This window comes from Candoia aspera, chromosome 1 (genome assembly GCF_035149785.1).
Source record: "Candoia aspera isolate rCanAsp1 chromosome 1, rCanAsp1.hap2, whole genome shotgun sequence".
NCBI lineage: Eukaryota > Metazoa > Chordata > Lepidosauria > Squamata > Boidae > Candoia > Candoia aspera.
This window is the reverse complement of record NC_086153.1, coordinates 30,881,608-30,903,304: the sequence shown is the minus strand read 5'-3', so window position 1 is coordinate 30,903,304 and position 21,697 is coordinate 30,881,608. Positions and strand designations below refer to the sequence as shown.

The window sequence follows — 21,697 nt, the reverse complement described above, 5'->3', positions numbered from 1 at the left end:
GTCGCCTTGTCGCCAGTTCCTGCCGAATCCGGTCCTGCCTCTCTGCCATGGTCTTCAGTCGAGTCCTGCCTAGCCATCTTACTGCGAATTCCAGTCCGAGTCCAGTCCAGGCGCATCATCGTGCTCTCCAGTTGAACCTGGTTTTGCTGTCTGCCAAGCACTCTGCCATTGCCCAGTTGGGTTTGAACTGAACGGAACTATTATTTAAGAGACAATTGCTAATTGTACATAGTTTCATTATAAATAAAGAATTCCTTTTTACTTGCCTGGTTGTCTCATAGTCTAAACAGAACACTTTATAGGTTATTAACCAGCACCTTGAACTGAACCCAGAAGCAGGTTAAGGATTGTAGTTGCCCCCAGTGGGTGATACACAAAGCCTTCCAACTGTAGAGTCTTGAGTTACCAAGTTCAGGAAGGAGGGATCTCTGGATTCTTTTATAGTTATCCAGCTGTATTCCAGGAGATCAAAGAAATCTGCTGCTGATCCAGTGGAGGTTGGTAAAGGGCCCAGGGTTTCCTCAAAGAGATATACTGGCATGGATTTAGAGGTGATCTCTGCATTGCAATATCTTGAGCAATAGTATTGATTTTGGAGAGTCCTTGGAATTGGGGCACCAGACAACATCCGTAGAAAAAGGGGGATGCAGGACTTTCAGCATCACTTCAGATATGGTAGTCAACTGCAAATGGGAAGCCTCATAGTCAGGCCTGGAACTAGGGTCTGTGTCACCTGGGGCAAACATGGATTCTGTGCCCATTTTGGCACACACACCTTGGATGCCCCCCCCCCCCGTTGTGGCCCTACTCATAAGTAAAGTCCATGGCTGCTTAATATATTAATCTGCTTCCAAGTAATTGTGAGGTTTAAGTTTAAATTTTGTACATTGGAAATGTAAAATTTTCACTTACAATAAGCAGTTAATTTTTTGTATTTACAATAATTGGAGGAACTTTCTGGGACAATAATTGGAACACCCATTTGTGTGAAATTCAAATAATTTTAATACATAAATTTTCATCAATAAATTACAATGAGAACTAGCTTTGTTTTATTGCCAGTTTTCTATCACTAGAGCTTTGCCTCTTGATCAGAGGTTCCAGGAATTTTTTTTTTAACTAACAGGTTCTGTGGCCTGAAAAAGTTGGAAAGTCCCTGATTTAGACAACCATACTCTCACTTCAACACTAGAGTCTTCTGCTAGGCTGGGTGAGGGAGGTAGCAGTAATGCCAGGTGTTACCTGCAGAATCCATCTTTATCTCACTTCTGCAGAATCCATATTTATCTCACTTTATCTCAGGAGGAATCTTATGAATGAGTAGAGGGCATGTCTTTTCTCTGGTCTTCTTTTGCCACAGTTGGGAACCAGAATGGATCAAAATCTTTAATGCAGCTGTGTTTAAATGAACAGATAATATTGTTCTGGTTCTTCTACCATCTAATACTTTCTTGTTGTTATTCATTTGGTAACATCCTTTAAAATGAGAGATTGATTGAGAATTGGATTATATAGACTTTTTTTTAAGTCTAAGCTTCCCTTTATTTGTGATGGTAGGGAGTCTTTGGGGTAAATACCAGTAAAGTTGTATTATATTCAACTTACTCTGAGATAACTAGATATAGTAGAGTTAAAGTTTTAGATAAAGCAGTGGTTAGGCAGCTTATTAACTAGCCCTTTGCCTGGATTTTGTTCTTGATTATGACACAGCTCATAACATTGGCCATGAGAGTAGCAACAAAATCAGACCCCTCAAGGAATTTAATTTTCAGTAGAATGGAAGAAACTCTGATTGCATAATACTGATTGTATCTGCATGTTTGAATTTTTGTTTTGTTCCAGATTCATTAATTTTGTTTCTTCCTCTGTGTTTGGTTTCCAAGCTGTTGAGATTTCTGGAGACCAGTTTATAGGCACATGGTTTATTTTGGCTTGTCCTAAATGTTAAACTAGCTACGGGAAGGGAAGGAATGGCATTAAAATTGGAATGCCAAGCTGACCAGCAGGACACAATATGCTTTGTCAGCTGACTTTTTTTTTCTGCTGAGATTGAAGAGCAGAAGCTGTTCCCAAAATGCATCCCCCAGTGCCAAATAAGCAATAGCTGCTGGGTAGAACCAAGCCTATTGGAAAATCTCTTAAGGAGTGCCTGTCAGGATACTGATGTACTCCCTCCTGCTCTCTGGGTTTTGGCTGTTCTTGCATGTCAAGGGGAAATTGCTGGGAGAAGTGGCAGCCAGCCTGACATTTTCTGAACGAAGCAAGATGACAAATGGGATACCATGTCTGAGACAATGAACTGGACAAATAACATTGGGTTTTGCACTTGTTCCAGCCCTTATTGATTACAGTAAGAAAAAGTGCATTTTTAAACGATCAGTGCTTCAGAGATTCAGAGATGGAGAAAAAGTTTGCTTTTACTCTTGATGAAAACTACATTACAAAAGTTTTAGGCTGGCTTTTCCCAAGCAGTGTACTGTACTGAACTTCTATTCCCATAATCCTTAGCCAGCACCAGTCTCTTACTGGTTAAGAGTTAAAGTTTAATGTATTTGAAGGACAACAGAGTAGGGAAGGCTGTTAGTAGGTTTCAGATAAAGAGGGGAATCCCATTGCTATTTGGGATTCTTTTAGCTGGAGCTACTGAGGTTTGATTGCTCCCAAATCTGGAGAATAGTGTTCTAGCTTAAGATTAAGGAAAAAATAATTAACTTTCCAGAAAACACAGTACACTCATACAAAATCTGAGTTTTTAAGTGTCAGCTCTACAGAAATGAAAATGATTTCCTTGAGTGCTATAATGACTGAGGTGTTGTATAACTTTTTTCCTGTCAGAATTTCCCTCAGGGATATTTCTCTGCTTCCAGTTTCCTGATCCTTTTAAAATGGCTTCAAGTCACTTGATGGTAACAGGAATTAGATGTCCTTATAATTTAATGAAGAATTGGTTTACATTGTTATTGATTTAGCCTCTGTCTGCTGTCAGTTGAAGGAAGGAAGGAAGGAAGGAAGGAAGGAAGGAAGGAAGGAAGGAAGGAAGGAAGGAAGGAAGGAAGGAAGGAAGGAAGGAAGGAAGGAAGGAAGGAAGGAAGGAAGGAAGGAAGGAAGGAAGGAAGGAAGGAAGGAAGGAAGGAAGGAAGGAAGGAAGGAAGGAAGGAAGGAAATTCCTCAGCTTCTTTCAGTTATATCTTATGTAAAAACATAAGTACAGCCAGTTTGGGTTGCTTTTAACAAAAAGTTAAATCTAGCGTTTTCTAATAAACTAGAATAGTGTTCATTCTAGTTTAATGTATAAGAGGTACTGTTTCTTATTCCTACCCTTAGCAGTCCCACAGAAGAGCTCAGTATATGGCAGTTGCAAAAAATAAGAATTGACTTGCTTCCCGGAGACCTCATTTCTATCTTTTATCGTTCATTCAAAAAACAGGCCAGTTTGTCCCCATTCCCGGTTACAACATGATGTGATTGGATAAGCACCTGCAGCTCTTCAGGAGGTCAAGAGACTGAGCTACAGCCCCTGATCCCCCAGATCTTGTCCCTTATTATTCACACCTGGGAAGGACAGAGAAAAAAATCATTGTCTGTTCCAGCAAGTCAAGGCCACCTAATGACTAATCAAGGTCCACTACTGGATCAGGGGCCCTACACACAGTCACTCGTGCCTTAGTCACTTCCCAGTTGGATTATTGCAATGTACTCTACATGGGACTGCTCTTGAACACCATCTGGGAGCTTCAATTGGTCCAGAATACAATGGTAACAGTAGTTTGGGGCATGCCTTGTTAGATCTTGTAACACCCCATTAGCTCCCAATAGGCTTCTGGGTGCAATTTAGAGTGCTAGTTAACACCTGTAAAGCTCTTGATGGCAAGGGACTCCATCTCCAAGGGTATCTGCCTATCCCACACACACACAAGTCATGTTGTGACTTTTAAATGGTTGAGCAGCCATTTAAATGTTTTATATATATATTTTAAAAACATATAATGACATCCATTTAAAAAAACAGCAACATATAATGAATGTCTGGTCACACCTGCCCAAGAAAATAACCAAAACCTTCTACATTGCATAACTTTTGGGATGATGTCAAACAGGCACTTGTTATTTAATAAATGAATTAATATTTCCCTGAAGGCAGAGAATTTGATGAATATTGCTGCAGCAAATATTGTTTAAATAATAGTTCTAATACGTGTTATTAGCCTGGACCTTAGTCAGGCTAAGACCTTAACCTTAGCCTGGAGAATAAAAAGGCTTAAAAGTGTTGCTAAACTGATATGGTCTGCTTCTGAAAGAAAATCGTGCAGCTTTTTAATATATTTTTTTAAACCAGGCAGTTATTTTAAAAAATCATCCTTGTTGCTACCACCAGAATTGGAATATAGAGGTAGAGGGGTTAATTATGGATTATCCTTTGGCACCAAACCTGTATTGATCATCAATGGCTGCACCTTAAGAATGGTGCGTCTTTCTTTCTCTCCAGGTCATAAAGATTACAGATTGTTGCTTCAATGGATTCAGGTTTAAGTGGCCCTTCTACTACCCAGATTTGGAGCGACCATTGCAGTTATTTCTCCAATAGGCATTTGGCCTGTCTTACACCAACTTTTTAGGTCTAAACTTAATCAAACCATTCTTCTCTTGTTCCCCATAAAAAGAATATTATTTCATTATGGAACAACTGTGCTTATCTCTTTCCCTGTTTATATTTACAGATACTCCCACCTCCTTTTCTTTTTCGTACTGAAGTTCAAGTAGCATGCACATTCTTATACTTGTAATTTTAGTTGTTTTGATAGTGCTTCAAGTGTGTGTGTGTGATAGGAGAGGAATGACTGTGAGTGAAATACTGCTACAATACCAATCTTAGGAGACATTTACACAACATTGAGATAGTTCATTTTGCAAATTCAAGGAGAATTTGTTCATAACTTCTGTCTTGTGGAAGTTTGAAAGGAGCTATAGTGAATGGCTGGCCTGCTGGGGGCATGCTGTGGGTGAAAGGTCTTGACCCTTCCAGCTGCCCCTTTTGTTCCCACCTCTCTCCTCCTGGGGTGCATGGCACAGCTTCTGGCTATGTTGTCATAATACTTTGCCACTGCCACCACCAGCTTCCCAGGGGCAGCGGTGGGGGGAAGAAAGCTTGTGACAGAGATGGAGCTCTCTGTTCCTCAGGAACTACCTGAGGAACTTACTCAGCATAAACTGGGCACAATGGAGATTTAAAAAGGGAAAATCAACTCTGTAACATATATCTGTCCCTAAGAGCTTTGTGGTACATGGCCAGAGAACATCAGCTTTACCTTATGATTTAAAATGGGTTTTATTAAAAATAAGAAAAAATAAAACTTTCAGTACAAAAATCAGAGGCAAATTTGTGAACTCTTCTGAACTTTCATTATTTCTGCATAAATATGTGCTCTGTTCTCCACATGCCCTAAAACTAGATGAAGAGAATCCAATTAAACAAATGAGTCAAAAACATTATACTTGTTCATTTATTTATTGAGGAAAATGATCCCCCAGTTGGCTTGAAAATGTTGTTAATTCTGGCTTAAGACAATCCTTAACTAGATTCTTTCCTCCCAACTGTTTCTCCTCAATGTTTAAATTAAACTGGGGGGTGGGGAGAGAGGCAAATCTCGTTGATAATACTGTAGGACAAGCATCTCTGAATGATCTGATCTGATTTGATTTGGTTGTGACTAGCCAAGCTATTATTACCTTGGTACGATGAGGTTGCAGTAATATTTTTAGCATTTTATCAAAGCAAATGGCTGGATTAGGTTGCCCCAGCAACTGTAGTTTCACCTTGAACTCCTTTAGACACTGCAGGAAGCATCTTGAACCTTGCTTTCAGGATTTGTGTACAACTAGTAAAACATTGGGGAGATGGTGATTATAATTAGACATTTAATGATGCAGCATGTCGGTTCCTGGATCTGAGACTCTTTTGTAAGCCCACTTTTCTAGTCTTCCCTCTAACTGATGATGGTGTGTGTTATGTCTTATATTAATACAGTGTGGTTCTGTTGCATTTGTGAAAATAAAACACTGGGTCTGAATTTGATGTACTCAGTTCTGCTTAAATCCTGTAAAAATTAATAAGGCATATTAATTGAACTTGTTTGCAGTAGGACTTAAACATGTTGTAATTTGCACTGGATTGGAGTTAGAAATTTTGGCTCCTAAAGCTCATAAAAGCTTGTTGCTATCTGTTGAGCATATAGAGTATGGCCTTGATGAACAGCAGGAAGATTTGTTACTGAGGCAACAATCAGATAAACGTAATTTGGACCCATACCAAGAAAGAGATTTATGAAAACAGCTCAAATAGCACACACCCTCAATTCTCATGGAGAGAAAGAGGGAGGAAAAGTAACACATTCAGACTTGAAAGATTCTGTTACTATAGCTGTTCTGATAAAAGTAGCTTTAGGCACACACGTTGTCTGTTTCTTAGTCTGGTCTACATGATAGGGCTGACACTATCCGGATATGACAGAAAAAAATGTGTAGAAACTTCACCCAAAGACCATTTGTTGCACCAGGAACATCCACATTTATGAGGGCATATAATACACATTGTAGAATTGTATATATGTGTGGATTTTGTATTTGCCCAATTGGAATTAAAGTAAAGAGGAAGGGTGGGTATGGGAATTGTTTTGTTTGATTAGCTTGGCCTACTTTTTACTATTAAATAGTTTTTGATTTTTTTTTTTTTACTAAGGATCCCATTAGGATGCCATCAGAGGCAGATGGGAATGTCTGTTCTCCGAGCCATCCAGCTAGCTTCAATGAACAGGCCTCCTTATCTTCTCAGCAGCCTGAAGCGATGGTTAATGCCCTCAAGGTAACATGCCTTGCTGTGTTTGGCACATATGCCAAATCTCCAACTTGTATGTTCTGTAACCATCCATGATCCATTGTTTTCAAAGCATCAGCATATTTCATAGGAAAACATGATAAACCCTAAATGCTAGTTCTCATCTCTTACATGTTCTTCACATGTTTTATTCATTATTTATTATCTGTCTTGATCTATCTTATAAACTAGTGTGGCCTATCCTCCAAGCTAAGAAAGACTGCATTAAAGAGCCTTGTCTTTTCATCCAGACATCATATAGATAGCGTTTTGTTTTGTTTTTTCAAATTCTGAAAATCACATTTACAGAGGAAAAACATGGAAAGTCATGCCAGCTAGTCTGTCTAGTCTAGCTTTATTCAGACTATGCTCTCCAATTATGTTGAACTGTTTAAGTTTCAAAGTCTGGAATCTATATACCCACAAATCTGAAAGGCATCAAACTGACATAAGCTGATCAGTCAAACTTTCTATTTCCCACACAGAATGGGCAAACATCTTTCAGAGAAGCTTGTAAGCAGGATGTTGTGAAGGAGAAATATCTGTTGTATATCCTCATAATCTGAAACTAAGATATTGAATCTTACCACATACAGATTTTACCGTACATTACTGCAGGATACAACCCTGGCCAATGGAAAACATAAACTGCAAAGCAGTGGTGGCACATTGTAATCTACAAAAATTCTGGTCTTTGGCCACCTCTGAGAAATAACTTTTTCTTTTCTTTGCATCAAATGGAATACATTTTCCAGTGCATTGCCCTGTATTTTGGATATTTTGTGAGGGAGACTGTGTACCATGCTCCTGCCTCCCAGCTCACATTTCACAGCATGTTTGTGAATCATGAAGAATGAGAATGAAATGGGTGGAACACACAATGGCATGAAGAAGTAGTTAAAGATGATCTGAAAATCAGGAGGATGTTGTGTAGAGTTCAAACTGCTTCTGGACATGCAAGTCCCAGTTATCATGCTAATAGCCTACTGATAGACCAGTCCATCATGGTGTATTTAATTTATTTTCAAAGAAAACTTAAGGTCAATATCATATTTTAGGAAAGTAAAGTCCATAAACTGATAATACATTTTGTGCGAACAAATACTTCCTTTTATCTGTCCTTAATCTGCTCCAAATCATTTGGTGACACCAAGAACTATTATTATAAGATTGGAAAAGATTATTTCAAAGTTCACAGTTTTATTAGTTTCTGTCTTGTTTTTTTTTCCCCTGAGGGAAGGTATTAAAGTCCCACATTCATTTTGGATTTGTGTTTTGTAGTAAGTGGATGCCCATTATTACTTCAGAAAAATGTTTGGAGGAAAACTAATGCATAAACTGCATTGCACAATGCTGAATCTGCTATCTCTGGAGTCCTTGGTGATCTCTGAGCTTGGTTGTTTGCTTGCAGATGTTTCATTACCTGACTAGGTAACATCATCAATGCTAGTGAGTGTGTTACCTAGTGCACTGATGATGTTACCTAGTCAGGTAATGAAACGTCTGTAAGCAGACAACTAAGCTCAGAGAGCACCAAGGACTCCACAATTTAACCCTGAGCTACATATATTCTCTTCTGTCAGCTGTCTCTATTATACAAAATGTCCAGGTAGCTTTTTAGGCCTCAGATAATGAAAGATGTGCCTCCTACCATCAGTAGAATACAGCAGCTTGATATTAAGGGAACTAACAGGATTTTCAGGAAATCATCTTACAGTAGCACTTTTACAGCATCTCATTTTTGTCTTTTGGAAATGGTTAGGAATGAACATGTACTAAAGTAGCAACAGGGTTCAGGATAATAAAACTAGACCTATGAAAATGGAGAGAAAGTGACAACATGTTATGCAAAATCTGTACTTAGATTAAAAAGTCAGTTTCCATTTGGATCCCACTTGAACAAATGTTGGTCAAGTGTAAGCAGTAGAAAACAAAGTAGCTATGGCATACACTATGAGACATGTTCGAGCATCGACTGGTTCCTTATATAATACCAATAGTAGCTTGATCAGTTATTAGCATTTAACATGAAATAATTTTGAGCAGGAGACCTGTACAGTAGCAAGCCTATGAGTGCTTGAATGCAGAAGGTGAAATGCGAGCTCAGTACTGCTTTAATACCAAGACAATAATTTCTTTAAATGAGGCATCTTGCTCATTTTAACTGTGTAACATGAACTTTAAAAGAACAGTTGGCTATGGACCTTTAAATTTCTAGAGAACAGTACATACCAGTTCTAGATTCCAAAGAAATCGTTCACCAAAATTGCTTACATTTATGTCATCAACTTTTATTCATTATTTTTTAAAAACCCTCCAACTATTTCATTTCATATAATTGGATGGATCACAAACCTAGAAAAATTTCAAATGCATATTCGCTATTAGATTTATTCTGCAAACTCTAGTAATAAAGGCATTTTGTGTGTAAAGAAAGAATTTAAGTTAACATTTTTTTGTTTCATTCCTGCCTCATGGTTGGTCCTCATTTATTCTTCACACGTATTTACTGGCTTATTTTGTGGTTTCTGGTCACCTAAAATATGCTTTCTGTGGCTCAGTGCTGATGGAACAAGATAAGTTATGCAGTGGCCTACATAAGAATGTAAGAGCCCTGATGGATCAGGCCATAGGCCCACCTAGTCCAGGATTCTGTGTCATGAGGTGGCCAACTAGATTCACAAGCTGCAGTGGAGAGTTATAGGCCCCTGTTAACAGCGACCAGTATTTGAGGCATGCTGCCTATAATTCAGGAGAGGATGTACAGCTATCCATATTAGTAGCATTGATGCTTCCTCCTCCATGAATCTGTCCAGTCTCTATTAAAATTATCCAGTTGGTAGCAAATGCTAATACTGGCTATGAATTTCACAGTTTCATTATACACTGTGTGAAAAAAAGTATTTTCTTCTGTCAATCTGGACTCTTCTTGCATTTAGTTTCCGGGGATAACCTTAGGTTCTGCATGATTGCATGATTTTTTTACAATTATCATGACTTCTCTTACTCTCCTTCCTTCCAAGCTGAAGATCCCAACTGCTGTAATCTTTCCACCTAGGAGAGCTGTTTTGGCTCCCTAATTATGTTAGTTTTTTGCATCTTAAAAAGAATATTATAAACCTGCTAAAAAAGACTCCCTTTTTTTGCATTTTTCTAGGTCTGTAGTATTCTTTTTAAGGTACAGTTACAAGATACATAGTATTCTAATGTGAGCTTACGTTGATTTGTTCAAGGGCATTGTTATATCAACAATTCTGTTTTCAATTCCCTTGATGATACCCCTCAAAGCTGCTTTGTGAGGCAACATGGTCCCCTCATTTCTAGATGTGAGGCTCATCTTCCTGCATTTCAGGAACTTTCTTAGCCTTCTCTCTCTGACTTTCAGCCATGGGAGAAGACTAATAGGACCCTTCTTCAGAAGCCTTCTGCCAGAACACTGGCTGAAATATGTCCAGGCTGGATGGCTTCAGTGAAAGATGCAGGATTACTCACCTCAAAGGCAACCAGCCTGAGGCTCCTCCAGATCTTTTGCAAAGATCTTGCAAGCTTGGCAGCTTCAGCACAGGCTGTGGGCAATCCTGAAGCTGTCAAATCTGGAAGCACTTAAGTGAGTGTTGGTTGAATAGGCTGAGGAAAGTCTTCTCCTGAGGTAATGGTCTGAAATGGATTATGATTTACTTTGTTCAAGTAAATCAGGTGGCTTTTTTACTTTGATGAAGTGAATCACATTAGCTCCACGGAAATCAGCATGGATTTGTCAAGAATAAGTATTGCATACTAACCGTTATCTCATTTATTGATTGGGAAATTTCTTTGTAGATTATGGGAATGTTGCAGACATCATATATGCTGATTTCAACAAAGTATTTGACAAAGCACCTCATAATATTCTGATTTAAAAAGCTAATTAAGTGTGGACTCAGTGGCATGACAATTAAGCTGGTCTGAATACTAAAGAGTGCTCAACACTCATTCCTCATCAAACTAGATTGAAGTATGTGGGATGCCACAAATACAGTTTGGGCCCTCTAGTCAACATTTTTTTAATGACTTGAATGAAGAAACCACTGGAGCTGGGCAGCTAATAAATATGAATAAATAATAACTAATAATAATAAGTGAATACTGATCAAATTTGGGGATGACATAGAATTAGATGGAATACTCTAGAAGATAGAAATGGAAGTCAAGACGTTGATGGGGGAGAGTGGAGTTTCTCAACCAGGGTTCCATGGAGCCCTAGGGTTCCATGAGAGGTCACCAAAGGTTCCCTGGGAGATCACAATTTATTTTTTTTAAAAAATCTAATTTGGGCAACTTCACATTAAAGAGGTAAGTTTCATTCTTTATTTTTAGTTTAAGAACACTGATAATGCATATATAAGGCCTACCCATGAAACGAATGTAATAATTTTGTAACTTCTGGCCTATATCTGAGCCTGAATGTACAGAGTTCCCAAAGGCCTGAATAGTATTTCAAGGGTTCCTCCAGGATCAAAAGGTTGCTGAAGGCTGGGGTAGAAGAATGGGCTGAAAAAAGCAGTGAGATAGTTGATTGCAAGCTGAAAATGATGCAGCAACATGATATTGCTGCAAAAAAGGAAAGCTGCACCAATAAAATTATTGTTTCTAAATCACAAAAGTAATGGATTCATTAATAGAATGTAACATTTGGAAGGGATCTTCAGGATAATCTACTCCAACCCACTGCAGGAATCCACTAGAACAGTATCCCCAACAGCTGGGCATCCATTTTCTATTTCAATGCCTTGATGGAGAGACACCCCCCCCCCCGAGGCAATGTGCTCCATTGTGGAAGAGCTCTTACAGTTAAGAAATTTTTCCTGATGACTAACCAAAGTTTAATTTCCTTATATTTTAAACCCATTGTTTCTTGTCCTGTGTTCTGGAACAATTCTAAACAGTCCTGCCTCATCTTCAGATAGTTGAAGACAGGCTTTTACATTCCAAGTCACAGTCTTAGGAAATAATACTTCCTCATTGTTCTGCATTGGTCATATCCTACCTCAAGAATTGTCCTGGGCAATACACTTTAAGGTTTCAGACAAACTGGAACAAATTTAGAACAAAAAGTACAACAAAGATGATTGGGTACCTAGCAAGCAAGGCGTATGAAATAAGTTCTTTGTGGTTTTCCTGTAAAGGAAGGTGTAGATCTTGCTCCTGCTTAGGGCCCAAACTAAAGTTGGAGACCATTAACTTGATCCAAGTCTAATCAGACTTTCAAAAGTACCAAATTGAGCCTTGAACCCAATTTGGTATTCAGTGTACGTACCTTTTTCCTCCAGTAGCCTGAGCAGATTTCTACAGATGGAGGTAATCCTCCAGAAACATTTATACTCTTGTCTGACAAGAGAAATGAAAGATCAGAAGATGCATTTGTAAATTGCTCCCCTACATAATCTGTGTTACAGAGAGTTCTTTTTTTTTTTTTTTTTTTTACATAAATACATTTTAAAATCACGATACTGCCTTCCATTTGGGAGAATGAGACTGGATAGATGCCCACATTTGCAGAAGAAAAAAAATAGTATCTCACTGTATTGTCCTTCATAAATGTCTAAATGGAACTATAAAGCAGATTGCTTAGATTCTGGACAACCTTCTATATGGAAGGAAATATACAGCATTCATTGCTGACCTAAGCATTGTAATATCCACATTCCCGTAAAGTCAGTAAATGTACAAAACATAATTAAAAGGGAATTGGTTGCATTTTCATACTGAAATACTTTCAAAGTATATTGCCAGCATTTTAAAAAATTCATAAGATTTCTCAGAATACAATTTTGAGCTTCAAAAACGGAAGACAAAATGAAGTCTACTGAAACACATTTATCTTCCAACTCCTCCCCCCACCCCTGCTCTTTCTTACTGAGGACATAGGCTTTTTTTGCATTCTGCACTTCCAAGACTTGAGTAAATTAAAGTGAAGAAATAATAGCAAACCAATAGCATATGTAACAATGGCAGCTCTGATGTGTTACTGTTCATGACAAGTAAGATCTTCATAAGTCTCATGCATGGCTCTTCAAAAATGTAATGAGGATGGTCTAGATATTTGGGGTATGTTCTTCTAGATGTAGGGGGGCCATCACTGAGAAGGCTCGGACACAGCATTTGTGTTTTGTTAATCAAGACATAGGACTTAGGGTATTACGTGAAACCAGACACTGTGAGAACTGGTACACTGTGTGAGGACTTCATGTGTGCAGTTTCTATGCCATTTCCTTCCTGTTTTATAAAGGGGAGTTATGTCATTTACTAGGCCTTTGTCACAAAGCCTTGATGTAATCCCTCAGCACACTCAGCTGCCATGGGATAAGGGGACAGGTGTTTTTATAGACTGACAACTGGTTAACAATGGGAATCAGAACAGGCATAAATGGGAAATTATCACACTGGCAAAATTTATTTATTTACTTGTTTATTTATTCAATTTGTCCCCGCCCATCTCCTCCTATCGGGGGACTCTGGGTGGTTTACAATAATCGATCAAAACAACAACCATACAATAAAATAAAATGTACAAATATAAAATTATTCTAATAAATAAATATAAATAGGAGTAAAAAAGTAAAGAAGTCCAAGTGGCAGGAGAATCTAAAACAGCCCATATGTGGGAGGAGTGGTCTATATGTGCATTATGGGGTCCCTTAGGATTGGGGCCAATGCTTTTTAACACACACACACACACACACACGTATATATATAACTAAAAGTATGGCTGGACAGTGATGTGACCATGTCTGCTGCTGATACCAAATTATTGAGAGTGGTAACATCAAAAAGGGATTGTGAAGAGCACCAAAAGACTCTCTAAACTGGGTTAGAGCTTCAAAATGCCAAATACAGTAAAGTGTAAACTGGTATAAAATGATGCATGTTGGCAGAAAAAAAATCCAAACTTATACATTAATGGGATCTGAATTATCAGTGACTGTCAGGCTCACTGGAAAGACCTCAGAAAATTTCCTGGACATTCAATCTAGTGTGGTTTGATTTGGTTAGGTTCTAGACTCATGTATAGCTTAATGTAGGGAGCCGTAGAGATGACCTTGGAGAAGGCCACAACAAGGTGCAGAAGCATGCATTAAACCCAAGGAGATGAGAAAATATTAGAAAAAAGACTCATACTCCCTGGATTATAAGAGGGAAGGGAGGAGAGCACAGAGTTACAAGATAGTGTTACTACAGTGTATTTTAATGAAGTGTTGTTCTAGTCTTCTTGTGAAGTCGATTTCCTGATCTAGTCTACCTCGTAGGACTGACACTTAAGGCTCTCTGATGCAAAACACAGCATGGCTAGATAAGAATCTTTGTTGCATACTGGAAACAGGCCAGTAAAATATTCGTGTTGGCCTCTGTCAAAGCTACAGTTCTTTCTTTATATCTATTGTAGCTTCATTTTGGTTCTACTTTCTTCTAACCTTCACATGGTTTAATGGACATTTTGCCCTGTACTAACCAAACAGGAAAGGAACATTGGAGTCATGTTCAATGGAAATGTCTACCCAGTGTGCAGCTGCTGTAAGAAAAGGACAAATTCCAAATCATTGGCTCATAGAGTTGAAAGGGGTGATTTAAGCTATTGAATCTCTTCAACAAGAATCCAAATTAAAGAATCCAGATTAAAACTTCCTTGATAGGTGGCTGTCTAGCCTCTGCCTTGATCACATGAAGGGGAGCCCACAACCCCAATGGATATTGGTTCCACTACCCACTTCTCTTACTATTAGGAGGTTTTTCCCTAACATTTAATCAGACTGTGCCTTCCTTTGTCTTAACACCGTTATTCTGTGTCTTGCACTCTGAAACAACTGAGAACAGGTCTTGGTGTGACATCTTTTCAGAGCTTGATGACTGCTGTTCTGCTTATAAGTCTTTCAAAAGCTAAACAAGCAAGATTCCTTCAACAGACATCTGTGGCGCTTAGTTTCTAGTCCTGTCATCAGCCTTGTTGCATTTTTCTGAACCTGTTCCAGTTTCTCTGAATCCCTCCTAAGGTAGCCACAATTGGATGCAATAATTACTTTGCATGAATTGGGGGAAAAGGACTTCTTCTGGTGCAGCCTAATGTTGCATTTGTTATTTTCCATCCACATTAAAAGATTCTAAGAGCTTTTTCATAAGTTAGGTATTATGATGCCAGGTATCACACAAGAGCTTTGCGAAGAAACCATTAGCCCACAGAAATAGGGGGCTCTCCTTTATAGTACATGTTCAAGTAGAAGTTAGACAGCCATCTTTCTGGGATGTTTTAATTTGGATTTTTTGTACTGCACTCAGCCTAAATAGCTCCTTCCAACTGTGATTCCATTCTATGATTTGCAGTCCTCCAGTCATCTGGCACTTTACCAGTTCTCCAGGATTTTGGAGCAAGCCCCTTTTAAATTATTTTCTGTTTGCTTGCTTTTAGAAATATTAACTTTGTTGGTTTGGGGAAGAATAGTGACAGATCTGGCAGAGGTCATCCGTATGTGGCAATAAACCCTATCAAATTCAACAATTCCTGTGTAAAGAATGTTATTACAAAGTTGGGATAAGAAAATCAGATTATAATTATTTAATTATACAAACTCAGTGAAAACTAAGGGAATATTCATTTAAAAAGAATAAATAGGTTTTGTTGTGTTCTGCTTTTCTGTCAGGCTCCCTAGATAATGGGAATTTGTCTGAAGCTTCCCAGTATGCTACAGAGCACAGCTTGAACTGAACTTTTATTATACCACCAGAACTGAAGCCCTTTTGCAACAGTTTATTGTCTTTGGCAGTAAGGCTGATGCCCCACCTCTTAAATTTAATTCCAGCACCTTTTCTTAACATGCTTTCCTCGTTGTAGTGGAAGACTCATGTTTCTAACAGTCAGTATTAAATGAAAGTGGCCTGTTTACATTTTCTGCAATCTTGTCCCAGGAAACTCTAATTTCTGATACAGCTCCAAACCTTTTGTTCTCTGGATAGAATTAAATATCAGGAAAACCTCTATTTATTAAGATGCTTGATTTGGATATAATTCCTAAAACCAATGTAGCTAATGTGTATTTATAGCCAGTACTTTGGTTTGGAGATGGCTTCTTTATTCTTTTAGTGGTTCTCAATGGCCAGTCAGAATATATCAATATATGGCAGTACATTTCTTTTAGGACATTCCTATTTATAGCAGACACATTCAAAGCATAATGATTGAAAAGATGGTGAATGATCAGAAGGTAGACTTGCCAGTCATCTGACTCCATTCCACTTGCTCCTCCCTTTTTCACTACGTGAAGAAATGGAAACAAAACTGAAGTTGCACATTTGGTGTCTGACTTTCTACAGGGTCAAAACACTCATAAAAGTGCAATAGTATGATTTGGGCTGTGACTGCAAGAAGATCAAACCAGTCCATCCTCCAGGAAAGAAAGCCAGACTGCTCACTTGAGGGAATGATATTAAAGGCAAAACTGAAATACTTTGGCCACATAATGAGAAGACAGGACACCCTGGAGAAGATGCTGATGCTAGGGAGAGTGGAGGGCAAAAGGAAGAGGGGCCGACCAAGGGCAAGGTGGATGGATGATATTCTAGAGGTGACAGACTTGTCCCTGGGGGAGCTGGGGGTGATGACGACTGACAGGAAGCTCTGGCGTGGGCTGGTCCATGAAGTCACGAAAAGTCGGAAGTGACTAAACGAATAAACAACAAAAATAGGATGTAAAAAAATAAGTCAAGATGGCGGCCATGATAGTGCAATGAAAGCTTTGCCTGTTTTTTACGTGCGTTGTATGGGTGATACACATAAAAAACAGGCAGAGCTTCAATCGCACTGTTGTGACTGTTTTTAACCACAACCTGTGGATGCTCCTGGATCTGGATCGCTTGCTAAATTTCCCACTTTCCCTCATACAGGCAGAAATTCAATCTGATGCAGTGCACTAGAGTTTAGTAGTTGGGATTAAGCAACATTCAACATACTCCCTGGCCGTTAAAGAGACAGGATTCTGACTTAAGAGAGGGATAGGTTATTCCTTACTCAAAATGTTGATGACTAATTTATGCCGTTTTGTTTATCTTTTAAGCTAAGAGACAGCTACAAAGAATAAAAAATTCAGCACAATGTTTTGTTTGTTTTTTGGGTGCCTTCGAGTTAGTGTTGACACCTGGCGACTGCCTGGACAAGCCCCTGAGGTTTTCTTGGCAAGGTTTTTCAGTAGTGGTGTGCCATTGCCTCTTCCTAGGGCTGAGAGACACTGGCCGAAGATCACCCAGCTGGCTTTGTGCCTAAGGTGGGACTAGAATTCATGGTCTCCCGTTTTCTAGCTTGATGCCTTAACCACTGCACCAAACTTGACTCCTCAGCACAAAATATTATTTTATTTTCTTAAAAGTAATTACTTTTTTTTAAAGGCAAACACAATTATCACTCAGAGGAGCAGAGCTGTGATGCAACAAGTTTGGTTTTCTTCCATTATGGGTGTCCTCTTTAAAGGGAAAGAGAAAATCCACGAACCCTGCTGTCTTTTATAGTGCTATGTTATCTACATACAGTACATGCATACCTATCATGCTATTTCCTTTTGGGATAAGCAATATGATGCCAAATGCAGACAAGAGATAAGAAATAGTAAGCTAGAGAAAGCAAGGCATGAAATAAGAAAAAGAAAAGACAATCTAATTTTGATATTGACCTCCACCTCTCATCATGGCTTTGATGCGACTTCCACATAATGCTTTTTAATGCAATAGAGCATGTGCAGCATTCCCTGCTAATTATAAGGACAGTATTGGTCATTTTTGCCATGTTTTAGTGTTGCAATTAAGAAGTGCAATCGGTGTGCACTTTTACCTTATGGATGCTTGCACTTTTCTGTGCAAGCTAGGTTGCAAAACAACATTCAGTTGGCTACATCCACCAGCTAGGAGGTACATGCAGTGTATTGATACAAGAAGTTGTAGTAATGTGGTCATACTATAGGCTAGTGAACTTCTCTGGTATGATTACATCTCTGGGTTGCATCCAAAGATAAATTGTTGCAGTTAGGCTATATTAAAATCAGCAGGTCAAGTTAATAATGACTTGAATTAATTCACACTGAATTTGATGGGACATAAAAAAACAATTTAACTTAGTCTGGAATCAACTTTTTGTATGTAAATTGTACTTATATAGTACTTATAAGTAATTATTTTATTGTAAACCTCCCAGAGTCCTCCATTGGGGGAGATGGGTGGTGATATAAATTAAATAATAATAATAATAATAATAATAATAATAATAATAAATAATAATTATGTATACCATTCAACTTAAAGTAACAATATCATTTTCAGAACACTGAACACTAAAAAAGGTTTTAGGATTTAACATAGTTGTTGCTGTTCACACAGATAGTGTAAAGTTTACAAGAAAACAGTGTAATTTACTTATAATACTGGTGAATTCCCTTCAATCTGCACATTCAGATGTTGTGCAGTGTATCCTTTCTCATCAGCTAGAGGTCATTTTCTAGCCACATTAGCATTATCTTCCAGCATTATTTTCTGGAAAAATATTATCTGTTGCTCGCTGAGCTGAAAACAATTTGTTATGAAATGCATTTTGTATGATACAAAATGATAATAGTTATAAGCCACTCAGTTAAGCATTGATACATACAAAATAGAATGTGGCTTTGTGATGTCTTTCTGAAGTAATTAGAGTAAAAGTAACTTTAAAAAAAATAGAAAATAGGAATAAATATTTATTGGCTTAATATCTTTAGATTTGCTTTTCACCTGCAAAATGATGGTCAAGGTGGCTAGCAATAATAAAATATAAAATTTTGTATTGTTAAAAACACAAAAGCAATTACTTTAAAAACAGGAGATAGATAGATAGATAGATATTGATGGTTATGAGTTAATGTTTCTTTCAACTGAAAAGCTTATATGAATAAAAACATATTCTGCTGGTAGAAGAATAATGACAGTGTTTGCTTGGCTTAAAACAAACATCTGTGAATTTTTTATTCATAGAAAAGGAAGACCAATCTTGCATCTTCCAGTTCATCAAAAGGAAACAGAAATCTGACTTCAGCATTCTGCTGTTTTACTGATCACATGGCAGTCCTCTTGAATTAATAGTTCTTTGCATTTTTTGTCAAATGTAGAGGTTAAAATCTACATTTTCAAAAAAACTGGATGTCTCTCTGTGTGATGTATTTATTTAATTTTATTTATTTAAACAATTTATATGGCTGCCCACATTGCTGTTTTGACTCTGGGTGGCTGACTTGAATTAACCCCAAAAGGTAGCTAAACAATTCTAATTAAAAAAGAAATTGCAACAACAGTCAGTATATCAATCAGTATATCAAGGTCCAAATAGATCCTTCCCTCTTGCAATCGATAGTGAACAAACAAGCCCCAGACAGACCAATCGACAGGGCTCAACCAACACCCTGGTCCAAATGCTGTGTGAATAACCAGGCCTTCAGTGCTTTACGAAAGACCAGTAGAGTTGTGGCCATTCAGATCTCCAGGGGGATGCAGCTCCAAAGGGTAAACAGTGCAACAGAAAAAGCATGTAATAAACCTTATTTCATTGTGTAAATGATACACTCATTCCAAAGAGGAGTTAGCTTATAAACTGAGAGTGATTATAAAGAGGTGCATTATCAAATACAAAAATGCAAGAGACCTATGATGACTTGGAATTGTGGGGTTGCAAGCCCATGTATTTGAAGGGCACCAGGCTAAGGGGCACGCATGAAGTTAAGTCACATGGTAGCAGCTTGCATATATTACAGCTGATAGAAACATGGAGAAATTTCTAAGGATATGTAGTATTTAGTATCTAAGGATATATAGCATTCCAGCTAAAACATGTGAGCTAGCCCTTAGTTCTACAACTGAATCAGATGTTTCTTTGTATTCAGTTTATGATGGCAATAGATAGTATTATCTACCTAATCTATGATTTCCAAAATAAGTAACTGACATGCCTTTCCCATTTATTTTTTCAGGTTGTGTGGAGGAAACTTGGAGATGCTGCAGGCTCGTGTCCTGGAATTAGGCAGCACTTGTCTGGAAGCCAGTACAAAGGGCCGATGTGAATGGCTATCAAAACAAGGAAGGATTCCAAGTATCAGTGGATTCCACAGCAACCACCTTAGTAGTAATGAGATAATGCCAAACACTTTCTAGGCTACTTCTGGAAAATAGAACAATATTTTCTTTTCTTCATAGACTTTGGTGTAATGTATCCAGATCTCCTGCAGCTAATATATACCATTTAATCCAATTCTGCTTTTGCCACAAGCATTTTCAGCATATATATACAGGAGGATGCAGCTAACCATCATCAAGGTTGTTCAAACTCTAATCCAGAAGGAAAATTCACAGAGAAAGTGCTGTTGTAAAAAAAAGAGAAAGTGAGTAGATGAAGAGATCCCAATGAACTGTGCCTTTGATCTTCACAGTTTGAAGAGAGAGTAGTCTTATACCTGAGCGTATTAAATATTGGTTAATGGTGAATAGCCAAATTGCAGCATTTCCTTTCCAGTTGGTAGGATTATTGCATTCTAAGGTGCTAAACTCCCCAAACCTTCAAGTCTCACAAGAGCCAATAGTGTAGCAAAAGAAAGAAAAATCTATAAGCACTAAAATTGTGCTGCCTCATTGCCCTAAAAACATAGGAAAAAGAATCACTTTATTTTCATCGACTTTGGCAATTTCATTCTAAAGAACTGGCCTTTCTCTTTTTAAGAGAAAGTGTTCCCTCTTTAGAGAAGTGCAGCCTAGTCCTGAGGCACTCTTAGTATCTGAGCATCAAAAGCCTGTGCTGCTCTTAGAAGAAGCAAGAATTTCAGTGATGAAATAGATCCTTGAGCCAGGCTGAAGACAGGGTACATCCCCACCCCTAGCAATGCTCTGGAGCCAGGCTGCCTGGAGGCTGCAACTGTATCCATGGCTAAATCTGAATGGAGGCCCACACATACTGTATGTATCAAGGAGAACTCTGGAAGGAAGGGACTGTTTCCAGAGCTGTGGTGCAAACACTGCAAGTCCATGCGTTGTGTTTTAATAGATTGGGGAGTGCTAACATTTAAAGAAAAAAAGCCCAGACACCAAACTTGGGGGCTTTTATTTTTAACACACACACACGCACACACACAAATGCACAAATGCATTAGAAAAGGGGAAAGGTGTGCCTCTTGGAACATGGAGGAGCATGCTGTTTCTAATCAATCTGAATTAGAGATTGATGAAAACTGGGGATATTCATGATTGGATGGATGTGCTGTGGAAATGGCAAGCAGGACTAAGAGAAGCAATACACCTAGAAAGCTTGAGCGCTAATGATAGTAGTGGCTGTGGGGGTGACAATTACAGATTGAAAGGTAAAGTGGAAAATAAACACACTTGTACCAGAATGAAGGTCACACGTATCCAGACGAGTCACAGATACTTGGGAAAATGTTATGGATATATGCTTCTCATCTCCCAGTTACAAATTCAAAATTAGGTTGAAAGTGAAGAGTATCAGAATGAGGTTTCATATCACTGAAGAAAATAACAAACGCAAGATATTTGAGGAAAGGAAATCATTAAAAGTTACTCCAAAAGTTTAAATGATGGCTATATCATTGACTTATGACCTTCAATAACAGTCTCTCCACCATCATAAGTTCCAAATTCCCCTCCTTGGCCATTACTAGTCTGAAAACCAGCAGTTTATATAATGGACACAGTTTCTGCAGAGTATCAAAAATAAGTTTTGTGTATCATGAATTGAACAGGACTTTACATTAAACAAACTCTTTATCAGTGGGTAATACTTTC

General features: G+C 38.2%; 1 protein-coding gene across 2 annotated transcripts in view; it reads left to right on the top strand.

Annotated features, from left to right (window-relative positions):
• The window catches only part of CCDC85A (coiled-coil domain containing 85A), a 146,917-nt gene extending 126,413 nt beyond the window's left edge, over positions 1–20,504 (top strand). The window contains exons 4-5 of one of the 2 annotated variants that reach the window (XM_063301243.1): positions 6,737–6,859; positions 19,879–20,504. In XM_063301243.1, the coding sequence (XP_063157313.1) occupies positions 6,737–6,859; positions 19,879–19,968 (213 nt within the window). In that variant the 3' untranslated portion in view covers positions 19,969–20,504. The remainder of the gene's footprint in view (positions 1–6,736; positions 6,860–19,878) is intronic. The other variant, XM_063301252.1, reaches the window with a different exon arrangement.
• Positions 20,505–21,697: the final 1,193 nt, after the last annotated feature.